The 26,560-nt window shown below is 31.3% G+C and overlaps 1 protein-coding gene across 1 annotated transcript; it reads left to right on the top strand.

The window, feature by feature from the left end:
- The first annotated feature begins 2,350 nt into the window (after positions 1-2,350).
- Positions 2,351-24,633, top strand: LOC111700148 (uncharacterized). Its single transcript, XM_023470971.1, has 9 exons — positions 2,351-2,469; positions 18,603-18,642; positions 18,717-19,699; positions 20,262-20,312; positions 21,347-21,432; positions 21,755-21,863; positions 22,300-22,364; positions 22,488-22,722; positions 23,019-24,633. Exons 1-9 carry the CDS (start codon positions 2,445-2,447, stop codon positions 23,285-23,287), a joined length of 1,863 nt encoding a protein of 620 aa, XP_023326739.1. The 5' UTR covers positions 2,351-2,444; the 3' UTR covers positions 23,288-24,633.
- The last annotated feature ends 1,927 nt before the right edge of the window (positions 24,634-26,560 follow it).

Genomic DNA, 26,560 nt, shown 5'->3' with positions numbered 1-26,560 from the left:
TCAAACTATGAATTCTGTTAAATCAAATAATCAGAGTTTGAAATATCAAAGGTTTACAACATCGGGTTCAAAGATATATTGGGGTTTAAATATTTGATTTTGTTAAAAAGATTCAATTCCTTTCAGGAATATATTTTGAACACTTCAGAAAATTAAAAATTTCTTGGAATAAATTTTCACCAAACCCACATACATACATGTTAGTTTGACGATTGTATACTTTGTACATCAATTAACTGTTTTTAGCTCAGCCAGGTAACAAAAGTGAGGAATTTCCTCAAATTATCAAACCTTCTTGACTTGCTTTGGTCAATTTCTGGAGAAAAGGTTCTTGTGGCAGCATTTTGCCCCTTCCAGAAATGTTCACAACAAATTTGCCAGTCTCCAAACACTTGGAAAATATCAAACTATTATTCTCAATTATTTTGACATGGTCAGCTTACATACTGAGCAGGGGTGGATACAGGGGGGGTGGCAGGACCTACTGGGACCTTCACACCCCCCTGACGGATTCAGGGGAGGCGTAGCCACCCCCCTGAGATTTCAGAATAGCTCCTCAATAGCACTTAAGGGAAAGAAAACCTAGTACAAAACAGGAATAATATCTATCTGAAACAAAATTTTTGCCTGCGGCATGTCTTTTTTCCGAATAAAATCTAGCACCCCCCTTAAATCCTGTATCCGCCCCTGATACAGAAACTTAAGATTGTTTGGACAAACTTTAAAAAAAGCATAGTTTTTTTTATGAACTTTCCAAAAGATTTTGAAACAAGAATTGTTTTTTTACTGGACAAACAATTTTCGTGTAGGATTATATTACAATAGACAGTAGAATGTATTTCCGCAACCTAAAACTGAACTTACTTTTGAAACAATGTATCTCTCTGTTACAAAGTTCATGTTTACTGCAGTACACATTTTTTGCTCCAAATTTTTTACATAAAAAATCTTAAACCGAATTCTGAGAAAATCAATGGAAATATTTTTAACTTTTTTGAGGGCAACATATCTAGTTTTTTTCCCTGCAACTAAAATTTTCAAAATTTTGTCTAAACCTTTTCCATATTTTTCTATTTTTTTTTGGCTTTTATAAATGGGGGGGAAGGTGTTTTCCATCCCTCAATCCCTCTATAATTTTGCCCTTAGAGATGAGATAGGGGACTGTAATACATGACCCAATTCAAACTTTTCAAGTTTATTTCTTTAAAAAAATTAAACCTGTAACTTTAATGGTCTAACTTTTTTACAAATATTTAAATTTGACACATTTTAGATCTAATTCTATACACATTTTAGATCTAATTTGACACATTTTAGATCTGTAGCTCAAACGATAAAAAAGTTAAAAAACCATTTTTGATTTTTTTTTTTTTAATATCTTAGTTCTACAATATTGGTTTGCAAAAATATGAGATAATAGAAAATCAGAGTTTGTTACAAGAACTCAGTTCCTTGGCTGATTAAAAAGTTAATTTTCAGATCAAAACATACAAAATATTATTAGGATTAAATTTGGTCACTTAAACCAGACAAATATTAATTCATATATATATATACATTGTTGTTCAAAGAATTTTGACAACTGAGGATCGTCATGAGACGTGAAACATTATGTTTAGTATAATTATTTTTTAATAAGATGTGAAGTTTAAAAACTGAATTATATATATATATATATATATATATATACTAGGCTTTTTGGGCACTTCGTGCCCATCTTTTATTTCAACTTTTAATCGTGGCTTTATCTGTGAGGAACTTCTCTTTGTACAGTATAAAACAAAACAAAATTTTTTTTTTTTGCAGATTTCAAATATTTTTTCGCGCATTCTCAAAATTTTACAAAAATAAAAAACTTTTAAACACGAATTTTTTAAATTTTGATCATTTATAAACCTCCCCATGGGTCACTTGAGGTCCCACACAAAAGGGCCTGATCGGTTCTGCCGTTTTGACGTTTATTGGATACAAACAAACAGACACCCAAACAAGCTAAGTTTATAGATATTTGATTTTAATATTCTAGATTCAAACATGTAATGTTCAAAAAATATAAACCGCAATCCTCTTGACTCTAAGCAGTGCAAGCGGGAGACTGACTAAGCATATTTCCGTGGCCGGGAACTGCAAAAGTTTGCAGAGTTTAGACATTTTCTGGTCTCTTTTTTAAACATCTAATCTAAATTTTAAAATTTTCGTCGTAAAAACGGTTTTATACTTTACAGGCTTTAAAAAGTATTTATTTTCAAAGTACGAAAAATACTCCTTTCAAAATTCTGAACCACGCTCTTTGTTCCATTTGCTAATGCAAAATTGAGTTGAAGGAATTGCACGGTACGGGCCGGTTTCCACCGTACTGGCACGTCGCTGCTCTTAGGATCAAATATATTTCTACTATAGCCTTAGCAGTGAACAATACACAGCTCGAAAATTGTGAGAAAATAATGAAGGATTCACCTTCAGAAAAACGTAAGTTGATTAATTTTTTTAACTATGTTTTTTATGGATCATTAATGTTTAAAATGTGGATTTGTCTGTTGAATATAATGTGAAATTATAACGATTCAAGTAGATATTTTGTGCAGTAATATACAACTAAGCTAAATTTTCCACAAGTCAAAGGATCTAAAGACAGACCTAGTATTAGGGACCAGGGACACTACACACAATATAAACATTTCAGAATTAACTATTTAAAAAAATATGATTTAATGTAGAAGTTGTCTTTTTTAATCTGATCATTTAATGTTCGAGTATACATATTTAGTAATAGTTCTGTAAAAATCAACATAACTTGTTATTTTTACATTTAATTAAATCATGCAATTTGTGACTATGACGATACAATCTTGATGAAAGTATTATTACAGTTTTGCAAAAGAGTATTTGCCATTGAGGCATGCTATTAAACTTTTTAAAGCTTTTTAACCATGTTGAATTTATCAGATTTAAATTGCAAAAACAACTTAGCTTGTAATTACTGGGAATTACTCACAAAACTTTTGAACCAGTGCCATGCAATTTATTAGCTTTATAATAATAACTTTTGAACAGAAATAATTTTACTTAATTGTCAATTTGAGGAGAATTTGATTAAAATGTTGGTATTAAAGTTGTTGTTTGATATAACCAACTATTAGAATATCGGATAACTTCCTAGAGAACGATTTTTGGACCTCCCTTATTCAGATAAGAATATTATTGCTTTTAAAAAATAAGGTGAATTATTTTTTCAATTGTATACTTTCGCCGGCCCATTTGTTACTCCTTTTATATAAAACAATGACTAATTCCTATATTATCAAATTCTTTAATCATATTATCGAATTTTGTAATGGACAATTCCTTCAAAATTTCGGAAGGAGATTTTTTGTTTTTATTAAGAATCACAGTCAGCTAATACCAAAACAACAATATATTTACCTTATAAAAAAGCGCGTTGATATCTAAATTCTACACCTTGTTGAGAATCTCTGATGGCAATTCTTTAATGAAAATTCACTTAAAATTACGTTGATATTCATTAGTTATATTGGTTAAGTTCAAATCTTATTACAAAGATATTTCAAATCTTAAATTACAAAATGAAATTCTAACATTTTTTCATCTAGCCCTGATAAAGTATATACGCCCTATGGAAACATAATACATAAAATATTTATAAATTACGTGATGTGGGGTTTTCTGGTCACGATTTTAGGTTCAATTGTTTGATAAATTCTGAGATCTGATATTCACATTTTACGGTTTCAGTTCTCGTCAATTCAACTTGCATGAGTTGTATCTCCAAGATGGTTTCTAAACATTTAAGATTTTTTATTCTAAACACCTTAAAGGGACATAAACCGTTATTTCAATCGACTCTTAACTGGCGAAGTGACATGTACGATCCACATAGGTATACGTTTTTAGGTATACGCTTTGTCTGATCAAGTATATGAATTAAATACCTTAGTTGATATCTCAAACAGTAGAGAAAAAGGTATTCACACTTGCGCATTTCTTCTTCAGAAACAATCGAGAAATTATTAGAATTAGGCAGTTTTTAAGCCTGAAAAATTACGGTATCTCTCATATTATATGTAAATCAGATTCAGGTTTTAAATTGCCGTTGTGAATTGAGCATGCTAATTAAATTTAAATTACTACGACTCTCCCTTTCTGAAAAATCTGGTATAAGGTTATAATATTTCATAATTATTTACTACTAGCTTGGGAACCCAGCGCTGCCAAGGTTACTAAAAGTTACTTCCACCGTTTACCCGCACTTGAACGATTTTTACCAGGAAACTAAAGGAATTGAGTTTTTGCCACAAACTCTGATTTTCTAATTCCTATACCTTTCCAACCCGTTTTCTAAACCTTTGATATTTCAAACTATTAATTCTGTTTGATCAAATAGTCTAAGTTTGAAATATCAATAATCATCAGGTTGCATAGATATAGAGGTTAGAAAATGCGAGTTTGAGGCAAAAACTCAATTACTTTTCGCTATTAAAGTCGACCCACTCAACGTAGTATCTTAAAACCAAACTAAGAACATTCCTATGGGCCTCCCGAGTTCCCCAATTAATGTTAGAGGCAAATCGGTCTAGAGGTTCCTGAGTTAGGATCGGTAAAACAAACAGAGATTATAACTTCATATACACAGGGATATGAAAACATCTACAATTCATATGGAGACTTTTGTTAGTTAAAGACATTAAAGCAGTTAATATAAATAAAAATAAAAATAAGATTTAGCTAGGTTCAACTAATTCTTGATTTAACTATTTTTTGATTCAACCATTTCTAGATTTAACTATTTCTTGATTTTTCTATTTCTAGAATCAACTATTTCTAGAATTAACTTTTACTAGATTCAACTATTTCTATATTCAACTATTTCTATATTCAACTATTTCTAGATTTAACTATTTCTAGATTCAACTATTTCTAGATTGAACTATTTCTAGATTGAACTATTTCTAGATTAAACTATTTCTAGATTGAACTATTTCTGGTTTCAATTTTATTTCTAAATTCAACTTTTTCTAGATTCAACAAATTCTCTATTAAACTATTTCTAGAATTAACTATTTCTCGATTCAATTATTTCTTGATCTGATTTCCTTTAGCAATTGATATTTCATTAAAAGGAATATTTCATGAAAGGAATATTTCATGAAAGGAATATTTAATTAAAGGAATATTTCATTAAAGGAATATTTCATTAAAGGAATATTTCATGAAAGGAATATTTCATGAAAGGAATATTTCATTAAAGGAATATTTCATTAAAGGAATATTTCATTAAAAGAATATTTCATTAAAGGAATATTTCATTAAAGGAATATTTCATGAAAGGAATATTTCATGAAAGGAATATTTCATTAAAGAAATATTTCATTAAAGGAATATTTCATTAAAGGAATATTTCATGAAAGGAATATTTCATTAAAGGAATATTTCATTAAAGGAATATGTCATTAAAGGAATATTTCATTAAAGGAATATTTCATTAAAGGAATATTTTATGAAAGGAATATTTCATGAAAGGAATATTTCATTTAAGAAATATTTCATTAAAGGAATATTTCATTAAAGGAATATTTCATTAAAGGAATATTTCATTAAAGGAATATTTCATGAAAGGAATATTTCATAAAAGGAATATTTCATTAAAGGAATATTTCATTAAAGGAATATTTCATTAAAGGAATATTTCATGAAAGGAATATTTCATAGATGCAATATTTTAAAAATTGAATATTTCAAAAATGAAATTTTTTTTAGATCGAAAATTTAATGATACAAACATTTCATGGCGTATGAAATAATTTCTATGAATTTAATTTAGTTTAGATATGAAATGCTGCGTCTATGAAGTGTCCTATGTCCTATTTTTAGATGTCTTTTTATGAAATATCCTTGTTTAAAATGTTCCAACATTATTTAGCATACTTTAATATCTTGATCTTGAATCAAGTTTTTCAACATTTGCGGTCACTAACTACCAAATTATAAAAAAGAAAATATATTTTCAAAATCGTTTTTTTATGTTTTGGTGTGTAAAGCAAAACGTAAAGAAGATTTTTTTTCAAATACGGGACACGATGTTTAATACAGGACACGATGTTTAATACAGGACACGATGTTTAATACAGGACACGATGTTTAATATCCCAAGAAAAGTTGATTTAATTTTCAAGACTGGGTCAACTGTAAAGTGTCTCAACGCCTTGACTTTAGATTATATCTTTCTAATTGTTTTATCTTAAGCTTAAAGGAAATAATAGTCAAACTTCTCATCGGTTTTTGCGTAAGTGATAATGTGATAAACCAAACTTTTATTCACGCGAATACTTTTCTGATATCAGCTGTTTACAAATCCAGGTCTCAAAAGGACAGAAATTGGCATGATTTTACACCGGTATATATGTCACGAATAAAAAGGGTTGAATTGGCTCTAAATGGATGGCAACGATATATTTTAGTACTGAAGAAACTATAAAGTTGGTATGTCCAGAAAACACACATGTTCTGTAGAATTAATGGGCCGTCCGAAAATAATACAAAAAAATGTTTTCAAACAAAAAATGCTAATTTTTTTATATAAGTGAAAGTCAATATGATTTTCAAAAAGTATTTAAAAAAATGAATGATAATAATAAAAATAATAATAATAATAATATTCATAAAAATCTTGCAAACTATTTCTCTCTAGAAACATATTTTTTTTATATATTTTTAAACAGCTTTATGATCCATAATTTAAATTGCAGCTGTCAAATGTTATCTACGTTAATCTTTATAAAGGATGAATAAATTCAAGAAATTCATTTCTATTTTTTAATCTAATTTTTTATATCAATTTATTTGAAATAAGGTAAAATAAGTATTAAATTTGTATTCCCATCCTAAAGGATTAATTTAGTGTAAGATTTAACAACTTATAGTTTGCAAATAGATAAATAAAGATTTTATTCAATTTTGATGGAATTTATTACACCTAATATTTCCCGTTGTAGGCAAAGAGAATATATATATTCTATTCTCTATGGTTGTAGGGTGACTTTATTGTCCTACAACAGGGAGAAAAAGCAACTTTTTCACCCTGCTATTAAAATTTCAAACTTCATACCTAATTTGTCTCATTGTAGGGTTATAAAGTTACTTAATTACCCTAGAACAGGGTGATTAGGTAACTTTATCGACCTGCTTTAAATAATTTGAGTAAAACTGAATAAAATTAAATATGTTATTGAAATGGGTATCGTGTTAAAAAATGTTTTTCGCACTTCACAAAATCCATTACAATGACATAAATAGATATAAACTTTCTCTGAAAGTATTTCTTTCAGGCCTACATGCATGTACCTTAAACTGATCATATCGTACACCCTTAAGTCCGCAAGATTTAGAAATATTTGGCACTGAAATTTTAGCAACCTTGCTTCCGTCTTTTAGTCCTAGTTTTTGCATTACTGTGGCAATATTTTGCAACTTAACTCCTGTTTTGCTTTTCTCATTACAAAATGTTTCTGCAGACACTGGAGTTAGAAAATAAAGATGCAAAGAGTTTTTACAAACAAGAACAATACTTTTTTGCAGAGATCAAACATTTAAAGTAGAGTATATACAATTTTTTTATGAAATTTTCAATCCAAAGAAACTAAACTTTCCTCACAAACCATAATTTGCTAATCCCTATATCTTTGCTTTCTGATTGTGAAAAACTTTTTATTTTAAATTTTAAGATTAAATGGTTAAAAAATAAGAATTAGTGGCGATTGTTTTTTCTCTTTTAAAAAATGCAAAATATCTTGTTTAATTTGCATCTTTAATAATATATACAAAAGAGGTGTTTGGAAAAAATAAACAGTCTCATGATTTTGATTTGTCTCAACAATTAATCTTTTAAAACATTAAAGAATACTTTTCAATCCCAAAAAAAAACAGGCAAGAGTACAGGAGTTTTAAACCTAAAGTTTTAAACATTCTAAACATTAATTTACGATTATTGAACTAGGAAATTTGTCAGAACTTCTATTTTTTAACAATTTTAGATTTTAATATTTATTTTTATAGAAATCACGCGTATTAGGAGGTTTTCAGCTTAAATCCTAGCCACTAGCTCTGATTCTCTAATCCCTATATCTTTGCAGCTTAATGTCGTAGACCTTTGATATTTCAAACTATGAATTCTGTTTAATCAAATAATCTAAGGTTGAAATATTAAAGGTTAAAAAATTTTGGTTAAAAAATATATGGATTTTAAAACTCAATTCCTTTAGATATAATTTATATGTACAATGTACAATGTACACTGTACAGTCTATACATGCATTTTGTTAAAAGGAAAATTTTTCGGATTTTGCTCTTTCTGCAATCTCTGTTTATTTTACAGTTCATGTTTATTTTAATCATCCGTACTTAATATTTGCATTTATGCAGATTTAGTGCAGTTGTTGCTGTTTAATTATTTGCACAAAATCAGGCATCAGCTGTAAAGGCCTGGATACAGTCAACAGGCCTAACTAATCTCAGCTATACCATAATTTAGCAGGCATTATCTTTGTTTTAAAATGCGAGCTAGACTGGAAGAAGGGAGGAGGGCCGGAGGGTGAGGGTCATTGAGACTTATTAGGGCTAAGTACATTCTAAGTACATTTTCAAGATGTTATCTACACCATTCTAAATTCCTTTAAAAAAGTGTAAAAGGTTTAATATACATAAATGTTTTAAACGTTAATCAAACAGCAAAGTATGAAAAATTCACGTTCTTGTACTTTTTATGTGAAAATTTGGTCTAAAGTAAAATTCTTGTGTCAGGACCTCTAATTTGCTGTTATAAGGAGGAAAAGGGGGGGGGGGTAATGCCAAAACATGGAAACTAAAAGAGAAAAGGATTTCTTTTAACATAGACAATATTTTTAAATATTCCTCTTTTTTAGTTGCAAATTTGTATGCAGAAACTTGATTTACCATTTAGTGATCAGGCAGGAGTTGTTAGAATCCGGAAACATAGATCCGGATATTAGAATATTAGAATCCGGAACCATAGATCCGGATATTAGAATAAATTAGAATCCGGAACCATAGATCCGGATATTAGAATAAATTAGAATCCGGAACCATAGATCCGGATATTTTCCCGGAAACTAGGCACTGCTTGAAGGTGCAGCAAATGAAGTGAAATCTGGAGATGTAAAGATCGATAGATAAAGCCTGGGCCTGGGCCTGAAAAGAATTGTTAGGGCCCGGAAGACCTCAAAAATTGTTAGGCCATTACTTTAAGTTTATGTGAAATTCAAAATGGCTGTTTAATGTTCAGAGCATGCATGCATACCCTCGAAAAAAGATAAAGGATAATTTTAAAATCCCGTTGTTCGTAAAACAGTACGTTTGCATTCTCATCTAGAGTGAGACAAATGACAGGCAATTTCTTTTACACTTGTCCCCTGCAGACAGGAGAGGTGAAGCTAGAAAACGAAGATTTATCTAACTCATGCTGTCCATAAACCCTGGCACACCCTGTACTAAATTCCTGGTTAATGTCCAACCATTTTATGAATCTTATCGACCATTAAATAGCAAAATTCATCCTGGAGCTTGTAATATTTAAGTTTTCTTGTAAAAATTAGATGTCCGTGAAACGATTAATTACGTGCGAACACATATAGGCAAAATCATATTTATACTGGGACACCCGAGGTCTATTGGGAAACCCGAGGTCTATTGGGACACCCTGGTCTATTAAGACACCCGGAGTCTACTGGGACACACGAGGTCTATTGGGAGAAAACCACCAATCATTGCTTGTGATTATATAAGCAAACTCAGCATAAGGATATATACATGTGACATGCAGATTGCAGATTTGGTTAGAGGCACCCTGTAGGATTGAAATATATTAAATTAAACCAATGTTTATACATTACACCTTCCATAAATGAATGAGGGAATGTGGAGTTTAGGACAATACATATAAGTTTAGGACAACATACATAGGCCATAAATCAGTTACTTCTTAAAAACTCTATTTACAAATGCCTTACAATATAAAATTTACATGTTTAGGGCTACAAAAAAGTATCAGGTAAAATCAAAGGCCAATGCAACTTTTTGTTGTGATGCAACTTTTCGTAGCAGTCTGGATCAATTTGGGGAAAGTATTTATAAGGAAATGCACGTGGGACATGCACTGTAAAATGATTATGATTGATCTAGTGATTGTGGGACACCCTGTAAATGAAGTATATTGTGGGACACCCTGTAAATGAAGTATAAGTGATTCATTGTTTGTGGGACACCCTATCAAATTAAACAGACATTTCACAACTAAATGCACTATTGCATTTTGGGACTCCTTTCCAGACAGAGATGTCTAGATGGGGAGAGTTAGGGGGGGGGGCACATAGATTAAGCCTGCTTATGAAGATTCTCATCAGTTTTTAAGACAGGGTGTGGTGCAGCTCTTCAAATGAACGGCCCGCTTGAAACAAATGTAGTGACTTTAAATAGTTTCTTTTCGCAGTCCCTTTAAGCATTCTCTTAGGCAATTTTTCCAGTGAGATTGTATTTATGACTTTAATTTTCAGGATAGGCCTTCTATAACAAACATTGCATGCATTGCAGAATACTTGCAAATACGAGTATCATGCTTATTAGGACGGATTCTATGTGAAGTACTGTAATATAACTTGAAAAACGTCCCAAACCTGTTTTTATATCGGTAAACAGATTTCACAGCAAATTTTTGTTTCGTATTATATGCCAAGTATTAGCATGCCAGGAGGGGGGGGGAGTCTACCTTTAAGACAGACTTGAATGCACAGCTAAATTTTATTCACAAGAAATGAGAGGTACAAGAGGGAAGAACCTATAGCTAAACGATGGAAATTAAGAAAAAGTATGTCTGAAGTGTATAAACCTTGAATGCTCAAGATACAATAAACCAAATTAAGATAAAAAAATACCAGATAACACTTTGAAAACCGCAGAATGCATCATGTACAAATTGCATTTAATACACAGTTTGAGGACATTTTAACAGTGCAAACCTCTAATTAGATCTACAGAATTCACATCGATGTCTTGTTTTAAAATAAAATTCAAGATACTTGTTGAGAAAACAAACTTTATTCAAGGGTCAGAATTTTGGGAGGGAGTATTGTTAATCTTGTACACTTGATCTTGATATCCTATGTGGACACTTTTGAATTTGTGGCTTAATGTGTGATCCCGCAATGAAAGTTGGGGTATCGAAGAGGAACTTTATTATTCCGAAGGGCTGCAAAAGATGGAGATAAATGCTTGATCTCGAGATTTTCAACGCAAAAATTCTGACTTGAGGTCGTTGTCTAACAGCTGATTTTGATTTGTATTTTCGATCTGGCTAATTTTATTTTAGTTTTACGTGGGCTGAGATTAGCATCAAACCACGTGTAACAACCGAATAGAATGAAATATGCAGGGTGTCCTATTTAAAAAGACGCTGAGAGATGGTTTTCAGATCATCTTTAATCTTTAACAATTTTACACGGCACAACTTATTTTAACAATTATAAAAATATGAAATTTAATAGAATTTTAGTTTTAATTTATCAGAGATGGAATTTAAAGAATTTGAGCTGCGGTTTAAATTCGCCAAAACCCGGTTTAAATCAAGCGCCGGCTTAAATCTTGAAACATTTGATACAATTTTAAGTGGAACCAACCATATTTAAACCGCGGCTTAAATTTAAACCGCCGCTCAAATTCTTTGAATTCGGCCACAGGTCATTTTAAACACTAATCAAGTTTTGAAAATTGTTTTCATTTAATAAAGGAACTTTCAAAGCTTGAGAAACCAGCTTTTTCTGCGAGCTAAAATTTTATTGTTACATTTAAAAGTGGCTCTCATGAGTCTTATCTCACTCCTTGGTTTATCTGTTTTATCGCTAGGACTATATGGTGGGGACATACATACAAGACACACTGTAGTCTGTACGTAATAAGTCGAGAAAGGTATAATGGGATCTATGCTGAGGAGTCTCTGCTTCGTGCTGGTGGAACAACAGTTGAAGACTATGAGATTTCTATCCGTGAGAAGTCAATCACCGTCCGAATTTTGTTTAGACACAAGTTCTACTTCCTTGTCAGGAATCTTTCCCCTCGGGAACTCAGGAAACGGAGAACTCTTGGTGAAGGAGAGGTTTGAACAATCCACCTCTTCCCTCTGACGGCGGACTCTCCACCTTTCATTTACCACATAGGACAACTTTATCTTCTCTCTTCCGATTCTTTGTGACAACTAATTATATTTTCTCCTTCCAAGCTGTGGTTCATGCCTATTGGCTTTAATTTAAAGTAGAATTCCGGGGCAACGGTGGCTTCGGTTTTCAACAAGTTCAAACATGCGTTCAAAGAATGTTTTCTGGGCTGGCATTTTCTAACAGACAAATATTTCTACACGTTATACACGAGGCAATTTATCATCTGCCCCACTGTTTGTCCGACCTATAACTTTATACAAAGAGCTAACAAACTGCCATGCTTGTAGGCCGGACTACTTGCAATGTGAGCTTAGCTCAGTTCCATATGAGGACTGAAGGGGTTGCATCAATGGACCTATCCTTATTCCGAGCTATTGAGCTCATACTAGTTACATGGTTACAGAATATATAAATTAGTAATCTTTGTTTGCCTCTCTTTGTTTGGATGTCCGATCATAACTTATAAAACCATGGACCAATTTACTTAAAAATTTGATTGATAAACTCGATATAACCACAGGAATTTTCTTGGCTTGGTTTGAAAATTCTAATTTGAGTGGATTGACTATAGGGAAAGTTTAGTTTACAGAAAAGCCGGGTTTCCCTGCTAGTTCTCAATAAAAATCAACGAAATCACCTTCACATTTTTTAAACCAAGCAAATAACATTCCCGAGTTCCAAAATGTCCGATTTAAGGCAAATCGGACAAGGTGTTCTTGTGGTAATATAGAGTCACAAGCAATATATAGATAATTTGTACTTTCAGTACTCTAAAGGCAGGAAAGGTATATATATTTGTATGTGTACATATAACTATATATTATATATAACTACCAAGTGTGGCGAAAGTTTGACACATGATAAATTGTTCCTTAAGGCAATGCATTTTATGCGTTTCCAGGGGTGTATATATACTATATACACATACAGGGTAAATATAGATATACTTTATACATATACAAGGTAAATATGGATATACTTTATACATATACAGGGTAAATATAGATATACTTTATACATATACAGGGTAAATATAGATATACTTTATACATATACAGGGTAAATATAGATATACTTTATACATATACAGGGTAAATATAGATATACTTTATACACATATAGGGTAAATATAGATATACTTCATTCATATTCAGGGTAAATATAGTTATACTTCATTCATATAAGAGACAAATATAGATTTACTTTATACATATAGGTGATAAATATGTATATACTTTATACATATACAGGGTAAATATAGATATACTTTATACATATACAGGGTAAATATAGATATACTTTATACATTTACAGGGTAAATGTAGATATACTTTATACATATACAGGGTAAATGTAGATATACTTTATACATATACAGGGTAAATATAGATATACTTTTTACATATACAGGGTAAATATAGATATACTTTATACATATGCAGGGTAAATATAGATATACTCTATACGTATACAGGGTAAATATAGATATACTTTATACATATACAGGGTAAATATAGATATACTTTTTACATATACAAGGTAAATATAGATATACTCTATACATATACAGGGTAAATATAGATATACTTTATACATATACAGGGTAAATGTAGATATACTTTATATATATACAGGGTAAATATAGATATATTTTATACATATACAGGGTAAATGTAGATATACTTTATACATATACAGGGTGAATATAGATATACTATCTCTCTCCTAGCTGGTCCCGTGATACAGGACCCCAGCATCTGTTTCACATCTTTATTTTGGACTGTTTGCCATGAAGAGTCAATCGGGTGATTTTCCAAATTTTAGCATTATATTTGTGGGCACTCCCGATGAACTTAAGTATCTCTTCTTTAACAACAACTTCCAGTTCGCACATCTCATTTTATGCAATGTACGCAAATAGATTATCAAGTACAATAGGTGACAACAGAGAAATGGACCAATTATACACGACATCACAAGTGTAAAATATAACAGGAAAGCAAAATTTTCTGACTTATTTTACTGCTAAAGAAGTATTTAATTTAAAATCATCACTATTATTGATAATTTTGTCAGACATAATGACTGATTTGACACTTGTGACGTAAGAATATTGCTGTACCGAGCTTGTACAAATTCTACCTTGCATGTATTTGAATGAATATTTAAAGGACTAGAAATTCAAGGCGCTTCGCGCCCTTCTTTCTTGGCTTTTAGGGCGCTTCGCGCCCATCTTCTATTTAAATTGTGAACATATTCTTTTTGTTTACATTCTAAAACAAAGAAGAAAAAATTTTGCGAATTTTAAAAAAAAATTCGCGGATTTTCAATAATTTAAATTTATTTACAAAATTAAAAACCTTTAAAACACATTTTCTAAAATTTTTATCATTCATAAACCTTTCCTGTGATCACGTGATGTCTCACAAAAAATTTGGGCCCGATCGGTTCAGCCGTTTTGACGTTTATTGGATACAAACAAACAAACAAACCGACAGACAAGCCAAATTTACATATAGATTAACATGGATAGATATTATCGCAGTTTAATCTAATCACAATGCATGTTTTAATCATATTACGTAGCTCATGTTTAATATTCTCAAGTTAACACATATTGCTACGATTTTTGCTACAGATATACTTTCTGAATATCCAGGGGTATATAATCATTTATAGATATACTTTATACAATATACTCACATATTCAATTACATTTATTTAATACAAAACCATGTACGATATATGTCTCAATATATACTTTCTGCCTAACAAAAGACTTGTTATGATTAAAAAATAACTTATTATTTCCTGAATGTAAACGTATTTTTGAGTTTTATTAATAATTAAATGAATATTTTAAAGAAAAGACGCCGAACCAACCAGTTTTTAAACTTTTCTAAATGTAAAAGTTGTCCCATTAAACAAGCAATAAAAAATCAAGTTTTTCTGTTTGTTTACTTGTGCAAAAATTGCAAATATTGCAAGGTCTATCTCTAATCGAGATAATTCGTGTTGTACTTTTATAGACAGATAGATAGATAGATAGATAGATAGATAGAAAGATAGATAGATAGATAGATAGATAGATAGATAGATAGATAGATAGATAGATAGATAGATAGATAGATAGATAGATAGATAGGTTGAGCGCAACCTAGATTTGCACACGTAGCAACAGTTGCAAAAATAGACTAGTCACCTTGGGTGGATGAAATAAAAATTTGGCCAAATTATATTTTTCAATTTTCTGCAATTTTTTTGCAACGACGTGCAATGTTTAATAATATTTTGCTTGTCTAAAAATAAAGCATTAAACTACGCATAAATATATACTTTTAACCACCTTGCGTTCCTCCCGCCTCGGCAAGCCGAGTGTTTACTGCATTATGCTTATCTAAGTACACTCAGCTTAAGGGTTAAATATGCTCCATGCTAAATCTAAACAATTAAAATAGAGACTTTATATTTTGATTGAATAATTTTAAGATACCCCTTTTTAGGTTTTGATTTGAATTAAGTTCTAAATTCTAACTTGCAAAAAAAAATTGCAACATGTGTACTTTTACAAAATAATTGATGACTATGAGTAAATAATAAAGTAAAGGTGAACCATGCACTGGATAGCTAGAACCAAATTAAACCAAAAAATATAAATAGAAGCTGAAAATTCATTTGGCTGGATAGAAACTAGGACTAGATAGAAACTATAACTAGATAGAAACTAGAACTAGATAGAAACTAGGACTGGATAGAAACTAGGACTAGATAGAAACTAGGACTAAATAGAAACTAGGACTAGATAGAAACTAGGGACTGGATAGAAACTAGGACTAGATAGAAACTATAACTAGATAGAAACTAGAACTAGATAGAAACTAGGACTGGATAGAAACTAGGACTAGATAGAAACTAGGACTGGATAGAAACTAGGACTAGATAGAAACTAACTGGATAGAAACTAGGACTAGATAGAAACTAGAACTAGATAGAAACTAGGACTAAATAGAAACTAGGACTAGATAGAAACAATGACTAGATAGAAACTAGGACTGGATAGAAGCTAGAACTAGATAGAAACTAGGACCAAGATAGAAACTAGGACTAGATAGAAACTAGGACTAAATAGAAACTAGGACTAGATAGAAAATAGGACCAAGATAGAAACTAGGACTAGATAGAGACTAGGACTAGATAGAAACTAGGACCAAGATAGAAACTAGGACTTGATAGAGGCTAGGACTACATAAAAACTAGGACAAGATAGAAACTAGAACTAGACAGAAACTAGGACTAGATAGACACAAGGACCAAGATAGAAACTAGGACTAGATAGAAACTAGGACTAAATAGAAACTAGGACTACATATTAACTAGGACTAGATAGAAACTAGGACTAGATAGAAACTAGAAATAGATAGAAACTATGACTAGATACAAAATAGTATTAGATAGAAACTAGGACCAAGATAGAAACTATGACTAGATAGAAACTAGGACTAGATAGAAACCAGGACCAAGATAGAAACTAGGACTACATAGAAACTAGGAGTAGATAGAAACTAGGACTATATAAAAACTAGGACAAGATAGAAACTAGAACTAAATAGAAACTAGGACTAGATATAAACTAGGACTAGATAGAAACTAGGACTGGATATAAACTAGAACTAGATAGAAACTAGGACTAGATAGAAACTAGAACTAGATACTAAATATAGTACTAGATAGAAACTAGAACTAGATACTAAATATAGTACTAGATAGAAACTAGAACTAAATACTAAATATAGTACTAGATAGAAACTAGAAGTAGATACTAAAGATAGTACTAGATAGACGCTAGAACTAGATACTAAATACAGTACTAGATAGAAACTAAATATGGTACTAGATAGAAACTAGAACTAGATACTAGATATAGTACTAGATAGAAACTAGAACTAGATACCAAAAATAGATGCAATGACTAGACAGAAACTATAAGAAATAGATTGAGCTAGGATCATACGATTAGATATATGTTAGCATTTTTGCTACATGACAATGTAGTTATTTCGCAGTGATAAAATTATTTGTTAATATATAAAATACACACCAAGCCAAACCTGATGAAAAATGCTTTAAAAATACTAAATACATTGGTTTAACTGCTCCAGGCAGAAACTAACTAAACTTTAAAAACAGGTTATTTTATTGCACAACTCCTATAAATTATACACCAGATAGAGCCCGGTTTTGCAAGTATATATTTGTTAACTGCAAATTGCAAAATTGCAAAACTGTGCAAAAGTTAAAATTTTGCAATGATTTTGCAAAAACGTCTCAATTCAACGTAGCAATTTAAAGATTATATTACGTTTCTTTAACCTCTTACACACCCATACATAAAATAATTAAATTAAGCATTAGCTGAATAAGTATTTTTTCCTTGACACTAATTTAAAGATGTCCGGCCCGTCTATCTTATTGTTAACAATGGAAGGAATATTTGATTTGCATAGATTATAAATATGCAATAATGTTTAGTTTAGTCGTCTTTGATTTCACGTGACATTGTAAACCCAATTTTTTAAAAAGAAACATTAAACATTTAACAATATAATGGGCTTACTAGGTTTCTGGTTAATTGCCTTCTAAGGCTATTTGTACCAGTAGGACTATAACGCAAATTAATTGCATTTCAATTTTTAATTTCTTTTTCTTTACAATAGTCAGTTGTAAAATATTGCACTGTGCAGTTCATGATGCTTGCAAGGCATTGTCTTGTCCAAGATTAACATTAATCCCATTCTGTTTTATTTCTTATGCTTGAATTCAACTTATAAATCATGATATGACGAGTTGCATATATTTTTTAAGACTGGGTCCAATTTAAAAAATGTTGAAACTCCTTTAATTTTATCCCACTAACTCAGAACTTTAAAGGACTTGTTTTAAGATTTTAAAGAAGTAATTGACAAAATATCATCTATCACAGTGATAAAAACTACAAACGTACTTGTAATCAACCCTTCATATGAAGATTGCATCTCAATAAACCTTAATCCCAGAATGAGTTGTTATTGAATTTTTGTTTTAGTTTAATCCAGACAAAAAAACATCAACACCCACCAGTGTGATCCAAAGGTTGTAAGCTCTCAATCAATGAGAATAAAAGTCCAAGGCGTTGCGATACTTTAAAAACGGCCCAGTCTTTAAAGTTGATGCAACTTTTTATAAAAATCTGGATCTATGTGTGCCCTAGTGTAAAGGATCAAGATTTTAAACTATGCACCACGTGCTTTATTTCAAGAGGGCTTAAGATTTCCTTGTCAATCCCTAATCTAATCTAATCTAATCTAATTGTATCTTGTGTTGCAGGAAAGGCCATGTATTCAAATGGGAACTGGAAAAAGACCATGTAAGAATTTATACAATTTAGAAAAATTTAACTTTGACAAAATAAATAATATATAAATTGACTTTTATTTTTAGTGTGAGATTGCACGCGGAGAGTAAAGTAGAGAGGTTGGATCCTCCTTCTCCTCCTCCCAGAGCAACAGGAGGACTAGATCAACTCAACTCCGTTCTCTCCAGGTCGATGCTGCACCAGGAGCAGAACAGATCTAATGCTCTGGATGAATCCTGGTCTGGAACGATCTCCCCCAGCTCTAGGGATAGTATGGATATAGACTACAAACCTCATCCTGATGATATCCTCTGCCCAATACAGAAGGGTGAGGAGGATATTCTCCTTGATTTAAGGATTGATAGAGCCCGGAGAAGAAGCAACCCTGAGCCCGAAACAATGGACTGGAAACCTTCAATTCTAAAACAAGAAGATCAGTCTCACAGACAAGAAATATTTACCTCCCAAACTAATACACAAGCACAGTTAACAAATAAATTTCTGAATGAAAGAAGTTTTAATCGTTCAACACAAATTTTCAAAAAAGATGAAGAATTCCCCCATATTAGCTCACTTCAATATATAAATAATTACTTGCCAATGAGAAATGTGAACGTGAGCCTTGTCCCTGCTTCTCAACTCAGATCAATCTCGTCAAATGATCCGTTCTCTAGCAGTTTACAATCAAAAGAGAGAAACCTATGCATAACCCTCCCTGAAAGGCGACTCCTCTGTGAAAGTTCTCCGGTAGAAGACTCAACCATTATGAGGTATAGTCAACTAGTGGATACTAGTACTAGGTATTCTGAAACTAGAAATCAAGGACTAGCATCACATAATCTAGAACCAATGGACGAATTATCCCGACCATCCCTCCAAGATTGCGATGAATCTAATGATACTTCTCACCATAGTTCTAGTGTCGCCTCCCAGTCCAATGAGTACCCGGAGAATGCAGATGATCCTCAGTGTTCTGGTGATACGGAGACCGTGAGTTCAATTGGGTCTGAACCAACGAAAAGGATTAAGAAGAAAGAAAACAAGGATCTGAAATGTATCAGAGAAGCAGGTTAATTAAAGGGATTAAAGGGACTGTACGCGTAATTACAAGTGACCCTTAAAGGGACTGTAAAGGATCGCGACCCATGAAAGTTATATTTGATGTTCCTGTCTCGAGAAATTGATATAAAACTGTGTCAAATTTATACGAAAATTCATATGTTTAAAATTTTGTTTAGAAATAATAGGTTTGAACAGATCTTATTCAGCAAATATGAAACCAATTTGAAAAAGAAGATATTCCGGAGAACCCTAATAGTAACTCAGGTTTTCTCCAATTATTATTTTATAATTTTTATTTTTGTTTTTAATAGATATAATTGATAATATTATTTTTTAGTCCATATTTCGCCACAAGAACTCCCACCAATGAGAGTGCAGTGTACTGGTCACATGATACAGACCGAGACGCGTGACTTGGTGTGAGTTTTATATCAATTTCCCGAGACATGAACATCTCATATAACTTTCATGGGTTGCGATCAAAAGCTAAAGCGATTAGCTTTCAGCCTATACCCCCCTTTTAACAAAAGAATTGCTTTTTTATCGTCAACGAACAATCTCATTTCTAGGTATTGACGAATTCTTGACGTTAGAGGAAATAATAAACTTGCCAATGGACGGTAAGAATGTTTTTAAAATAAAAAGATGAAAAAAATGTCGTTTGCCAAATATTTTTTTTTGAGATCTAAATATTTATTTTATGCTAATCCATTTAAAGATTTAAACAGGTTTACATTACATTACAAGATATACATTTGCATTTACAAGATTACAAGATTACATTTGCATCGTTTTCATAATTTTCCTCAATTCTAAATCTAGTTCCGCCTTTGTAGGTCTTCGTTTAGGCTCGGGAACAGGCACAGGATTAGGTTCAGGTTCAGAGTGAGGATGAGGTTCAGTTTCAGGTTCAGCTTCAGGCTCAGAATCAGGGTTAGAGTAAGGATAGGGAGACATTTGCATCATTTTCATAATTTTCCTCAATTCTAAATCTAGTTCCGCCTTTGTAGGTCTTCGTTTAGGCTCGGGAACAGGCACAAGATTAGGTTCAGGTTCAGGGTGAGGATGAGGTTCAGTTTCAGGTTCAGCTTCAGGCTCAGAATCAGGGTTAGAGTTCGAGGGTTTGGGAGAAGGAAAAACATTCTTTACCTCCTCTAGACCATAACCTCAGCTCCACAGATTCACCGGCCTTCACAAATTCCTGGTATAGAGCCAGGACCCGCTGTATTGAACCCATGTTTATTTGTTAAGTTGAAACAGGTTGACCAGGTAGAGTGGTTGTTCCCAACATTTCAGCTGATTTGGGGGCCAACACAGGTTTGCGGCCAAACCAGGCAGGGAGGAGAGAGCTGGTTGCTAACAGGTTGAATGCCGGGTCAAGACTGAAGCCAAATATTTTTGATGATAGTCATTGCAATAGAATTATCATTTATTTGAAAAAATGGAAATTGTTAAATTATTGAAATTGGCCGGAACTCAGTAAATGCATGAAAAAAATATTATAAAATCATTATTATGATCATTATTCTTTGTGAGTAAATATCCAATTGATTCTAAATTGTTTGCTTTTTTCTCATTTCATTTTTTATGTTTATTGATGGCTTCTATTTGTTATTGTGTTATTATCCTAAAGAATCAAATTTATTTTCTTTAGAATTTAATCAAAAGCTTGAAAACGAGAAGATGACGGATTTGCAGCGAACTACTGCCCGGGATGTGAGAAGACGAGGGAAAAATAAGGTTGGTAAATTTGTTCATAAAAAAATGTTTATTTACTTTAGAATTAATAATTATAAAACCACGTAAGAATTTAACGAGAAAAACATAAAATAATTTGTTTAAATCCAACTTTCTTTAAGTTTTCTTATTATTACATTAAAATATTACATTAAGTAAAAAAAATCTCCGGATAAAGAAATTAGCCAAAACGATTCATTAAAAGACTTTTATCAATCGTTGAAAAAATGGTTTTTGTTGATGTTTTGACAGAGTAAAATATTGCATATTGAAAGTTATCGGTCCTTTAAACGATGCCCAGGACTACAAGTACGTTTTTTTCTAGTCGGCTGCACAGAGTTGTAGAAAGAAGAAAGCAGACCAGATGAACAAGAACGAAAAAAAGCTCCAGATAATTCAAGAGAAACGTCGGAAGGAAGATGAGAAGGATCAAAGTAAGTGTAGAAGTGTTTGTAAAAAGACCTGAGGTCTTGATACTCAGGATCAAGCATTTATCTCTATTTTATGCAGGATTACTTCGTTAACCCTTGATTGCCGTACCCTGCAGGGATGTCTTTGATTGCATTTATCCTCAAATTATATAATTGACCACTTCGGATATCGAGATCAAGTGTTTAAGTTTAACGAGTCTCCTCTCGAAGGTTCCGACTTTTGGCCATTTAAAAAAAAATAATAGAATCTTAAAAATGGTTGTGTTGTGAACGACTGAAAAGATAATCTTAACTTTTTCACAGTACAAAAAGGCTTGATGAACCAGGTCCCAGTTCCGCTAAAAAATTGTTATTTTTGGTCAAAACTATATCCTGCTGTTTTCTTTCAAGTTTAGACTTTTTACAACTTAAATTTTAATGTTTTGATTTTTTTCTTTAGAGCTCCAACTTCTCCTGGATTTTGTGAGTGCATATTCGAATAAGTTGACTATTTTGCACAAACAGGTATTAAATCAATTTTGGAAAATAAATTGTAAAATCTAAACAAAACGAAAAAAATCATAATGATATGTCTTGTGTTTATAATAACTATGATTCTGTGAATTTAAATTAATTTTTAATTTTTAGAAATTTGGGCTTAAGGAAGAACCAAGTTCAGTACCCTGTTCAGTACCTAGTTCGTCACCAGTTAAAAGTACATTTCCAGTTAATCGTACACTTCAGAATACATCAACAGTGATCAGTACAAACCTTAGTACATCACCAATTAAACGTAATTCACCTCCAACGAGTTCATTTTCACATTTGACTTCTTCAAAAGCTCAACTTCCTTCTCATTTAGAGGAAAATTCGACTTTTCTAGGTAAAATTAACTTTTTATTAGTTTTAAATGGGTGATATTGAAATAATTTTTTAACCAACAATTTTAAGAGTTTTCGGCGATAGACTTGTAATCTTTAACCTGTTTTTATAGTTTTTTTTATAATATTTAATTTTGTTTCTCTAAAAATTTGAATTTATCATTAGAAAACATTGAAGAAATGTTCCTATCATATTGTGGGGCGGTGGTTGACTTATTTAATAAAGCTTTGCACACCTGGATTAATGAAAAAGATTGCCTGAAGTATTTATTTATCTTTATATTTGTGAATGTTTTAGAAAATGACAGGATTTCATTCATACCTCCATCCTCCAAGCGAGCTAAAGAGACTGCATCTCCCCCTGTAGACATGTATACGGACAGATTACAACCGTATCAAACCTCTAGACCTGGAGCAAGCTTTTCCCTGCTTGGACCTCGTGAACAGCCGCGGCAAACTTCCGGTCCACGTGGTAGAGAGCAAAACTCGCAAATCCGCCATTTTCTTTCTTATCCCGGTCTTACAGTTAACAAGAATGAGATTTCTTTGTTTAAAGTTTACGACTAAAACTATCTCAGTGCCACACTTGTGAATGTGATAATTGTAAAGGAACATTCAAGGAATCTAAAACGATGCAGAAAAAAGATGGAGAATTTATTCAGAAAAAATTAAAAAGTACTAAATATCATTAAACATAATTTTTTATATTCAATGTTAAAAATCAATATTAAAGGTTTACCAATGACTAGATTTGTGTTTTGGTTTTTGGAAAACCAGTTTAGATCCTGAGTACGATTTTCCTCATCTCTAGATTTCTTAAGTCAAAACAAATGTATCATGTCTTTCTTTTATCCAGTGATGATTGTTGATCAATGAAATTTGAATGGAAACTTGTGCAAACATAAAAATTACAATTACGGAAATTTTACACAATTGGGTCAGATTTTGCGCGAAGCGCACATTAAATTTAGCTTCTTATAACTTTAAAACTACGCTCTCAAAAATTGTTAAACAAATTGATAGTAAAGCACAAAATTTGTTTTAAATGAGAAAATACTTGTGCAGTACCCCCCCCCCCATACGCCCTTATTTTTATGATCTTATAGAAGTATTCTGAATACTATAAACCAATCATGACTCATGAGGTTTCTATAGAGCCATTTTCTTGAAAAAGTAGAACTTCCATTAAAAAAAACGTTTAAACAATATATTTCAAAATTTTCCCAAACTGTTTCTAAGTGCCTTGTGCTGAAAATAAGGCAGTACAAACTTAACTGAATATGGTTGCATTATAAATGCCTTAAAAATGTATATATTATATATTACATATATGTTTATTTATTTAAATCATCGACTTTATTATTCCACGTCAACAATGCAGAACACGTACACACACATGCGCTTTCAGTGTTTTAAACACACAATACATGTCTCTAGTTTTTGTTTTTTGCTTCTTATTCGTATTTATTAATTCAGATACAATTATGTTAAAATGTGCTTAACTATTGCATCTATGATAAAATGATTATCATAGATTTTTCTAGAAGTATAGTAAATGCAGAACCTGCAGCTGAAAATATTCTTTAACGTTTTTACTAAAAAAGGAGAACATACTTTTATCTAATCTTGTAAATCACAACACAAATTGGGTAGTCTTCATAATAATTTGTGTTTATGTTTTTAAAGGAAACATTTTAAATGTAAAAATAATTTGATGCACAAGAAAACTTTGTCTAAATAATATTTACAGCGATCTTTGATATCAATGACTCACCCAAACTATAGGTGTTCAGCTGCTTAGAAAAGATTAGTCACCTTCTTTACTCTTTTCTTAATTATCCGATATACATTGTATCTACACATTGTACAGTTCAACCGTGATAATCAAATCAATTAATAAATTTTAGATTTAACGATATATTGAATGTGCAGAGAAAAGTTATAATATAAAGACGACATTTAAGCAATTTTATGCAAATTTCATGTTGTATAAATTAAAAAGTTACAATAATACCTTGAATAAAACTTATTAAGTGTGGGTCTGTGTGCACCCTTTAAAATCATAACTTAAGTCTAGACGTTTGCTTTTCTACACAAAGACTATGGACTCCTTCTGAAAGTCACGACCCTATTTCTGTGGTTCAAATTAAAATGTATCCCGAGCTGAAAACTTTAGAATGAGTTATCCTTAATTACGATCACTTAATCTGATTATCCTATGTACACACTTATGATTTTCTTCTTAATCCTCTTTTGGATATTTCTAATTTAATTTACGTTTGGTAACAATTACAGACACAATGCTATATCGATTGAACTAATATCCGATTGAATTTAAGTCAGTTGTTCACAAGCCGACTTTTAGAGCATTTAAACAAATATAAATTTAATCATGAAATTATTACAAAAACATATTTTAGGACTATTGTCATTGTAAACTTTAGTCTTAATAAACATTAATCCCAAACTTACGTTCGTTCAATCGATGTTTAGTTCAGTTGATATGACATCAGAAATCAAAACCAGTTTTTCAAAAAATAAAGATTACATCTTAACATGACACGCTGATTGGTTAAACTTTTATCTTCTTTCTTGGATATCGAATGCGTTTTAAAATAAACTTCGGTCTAGTAAAACCATGGGAGTTTAAGCATTAATCTTGGTATCTACCGTTCTAAAGTTTTCAGCTCTGAAAGCTGAATTTATCTAATGAACCTGATACTAATTTCAAAGGTTTTCCAGTTTTCCTGTCCTCTATTGAAAATACTTAATGTCCACTTAATTGCACTTGCCTGAATTAATTTTTTTTCGAGTTTTTTAAATGTCCATCAAAGAAATAATAAACTGTGCATAGAAACAATAGGTTAATAATAGTTTTCGTTATTGTCAGGAATTTGCATAAAGGGTCCAGTGCCCCTTTTAGCAAAGGCACTTTTTTGGACTTTGGAAAAAACAAACTAATGCAATTTGTATAGGTGGATCTATTTCAACCAGTCATGATGTATTTTTTACCTATCTGGAAGCAAATTTAAAATTTGATAATATCGAGTTTCCAGGTGTTTTTATGGCAAAGCAATTGCTCATTTAAAACTTAATTTTTACAAAATTGTTTGTTTATTATTGTTTTTTTTGTGTTTTTTTTTATATTTGATATTTTGAATTTTGGTTTTTCTCAGATTATATATTCCATATGAAGTATGAGACACGTAAAACCTAGGATGATCATTTTAGGAAAGTATTGAAAGTTTTCTGAGTGTCTCTTTGATTGAGCCAGTTGTTAACCATGCTGAGCCGGGAGGTACCGACCCCATAGCAATTACGATCGGGATGTATTTTTCGAGCAAACTCTGTCCTTTTTACAGGATTGAATCCTGGGTACTTTTACTTCAGTAATAGTTTTTTTTAAATATTATAACCTTTAAAATGATTAAGTGAATTTCTTTCCTTTTAATTAGGAATCTCTGCAACTGGTTTCTTTTGTTACTATTTTAATAAATAGGCTGCATACAGAATATTTAATTTTACCCTGACCTTGTAATCGTATTATATAAGGAACTTCAGGTAGTCTTTAGTCTTTACAGTATCATCCTTTGTTCAAACTCTGACATCTTCACCCATTCTTGGACAGATGATAATAGTTTTAACTAAATATATATCGTGAACTGGCAGTCTGTCTTTTTAAAGTTTGGTTGAAAATGCTTTAGACCTGATTTCCCTTTTTTCTTTGTGGGTAACCCTACACTGTTAGAAATGCCATTTTGTAAATTTTCAACATCATCATATTTCAAGCCAATATAATCAGTATATAGAAGACATTCATTGATATATCGTTTAAAATTT

Source organism: Eurytemora carolleeae, unplaced genomic scaffold (assembly GCF_000591075.1).
Source record: "Eurytemora carolleeae unplaced genomic scaffold, Eaff_2.0 scaffold342, whole genome shotgun sequence".
Lineage (NCBI taxonomy): Eukaryota > Metazoa > Arthropoda > Copepoda > Calanoida > Temoridae > Eurytemora > Eurytemora carolleeae.
The sequence above is the reverse complement of the archived record's forward strand: the minus strand, read 5'-3'. Positions and strand labels throughout refer to the sequence as shown.

Bases quoted from the DNA above. Each gene is read 5' to 3' on its own strand.
- LOC111700148 (XM_023470971.1), top strand. From the start codon at position 2,445: ATGAAGGATTCACCTTCAGAAAAAC. The intron at 18,643-18,716 runs GTAAGAATTTAT...TTTTATTTTTAG, and splicing joins GGGAACTGGAAAAAGACCAT to TGTGAGATTGCACGCGGAGA. The intron at 22,723-23,018 runs GTAAAATTAACT...TGAATGTTTTAG, and splicing joins GGAAAATTCGACTTTTCTAG to AAAATGACAGGATTTCATTC.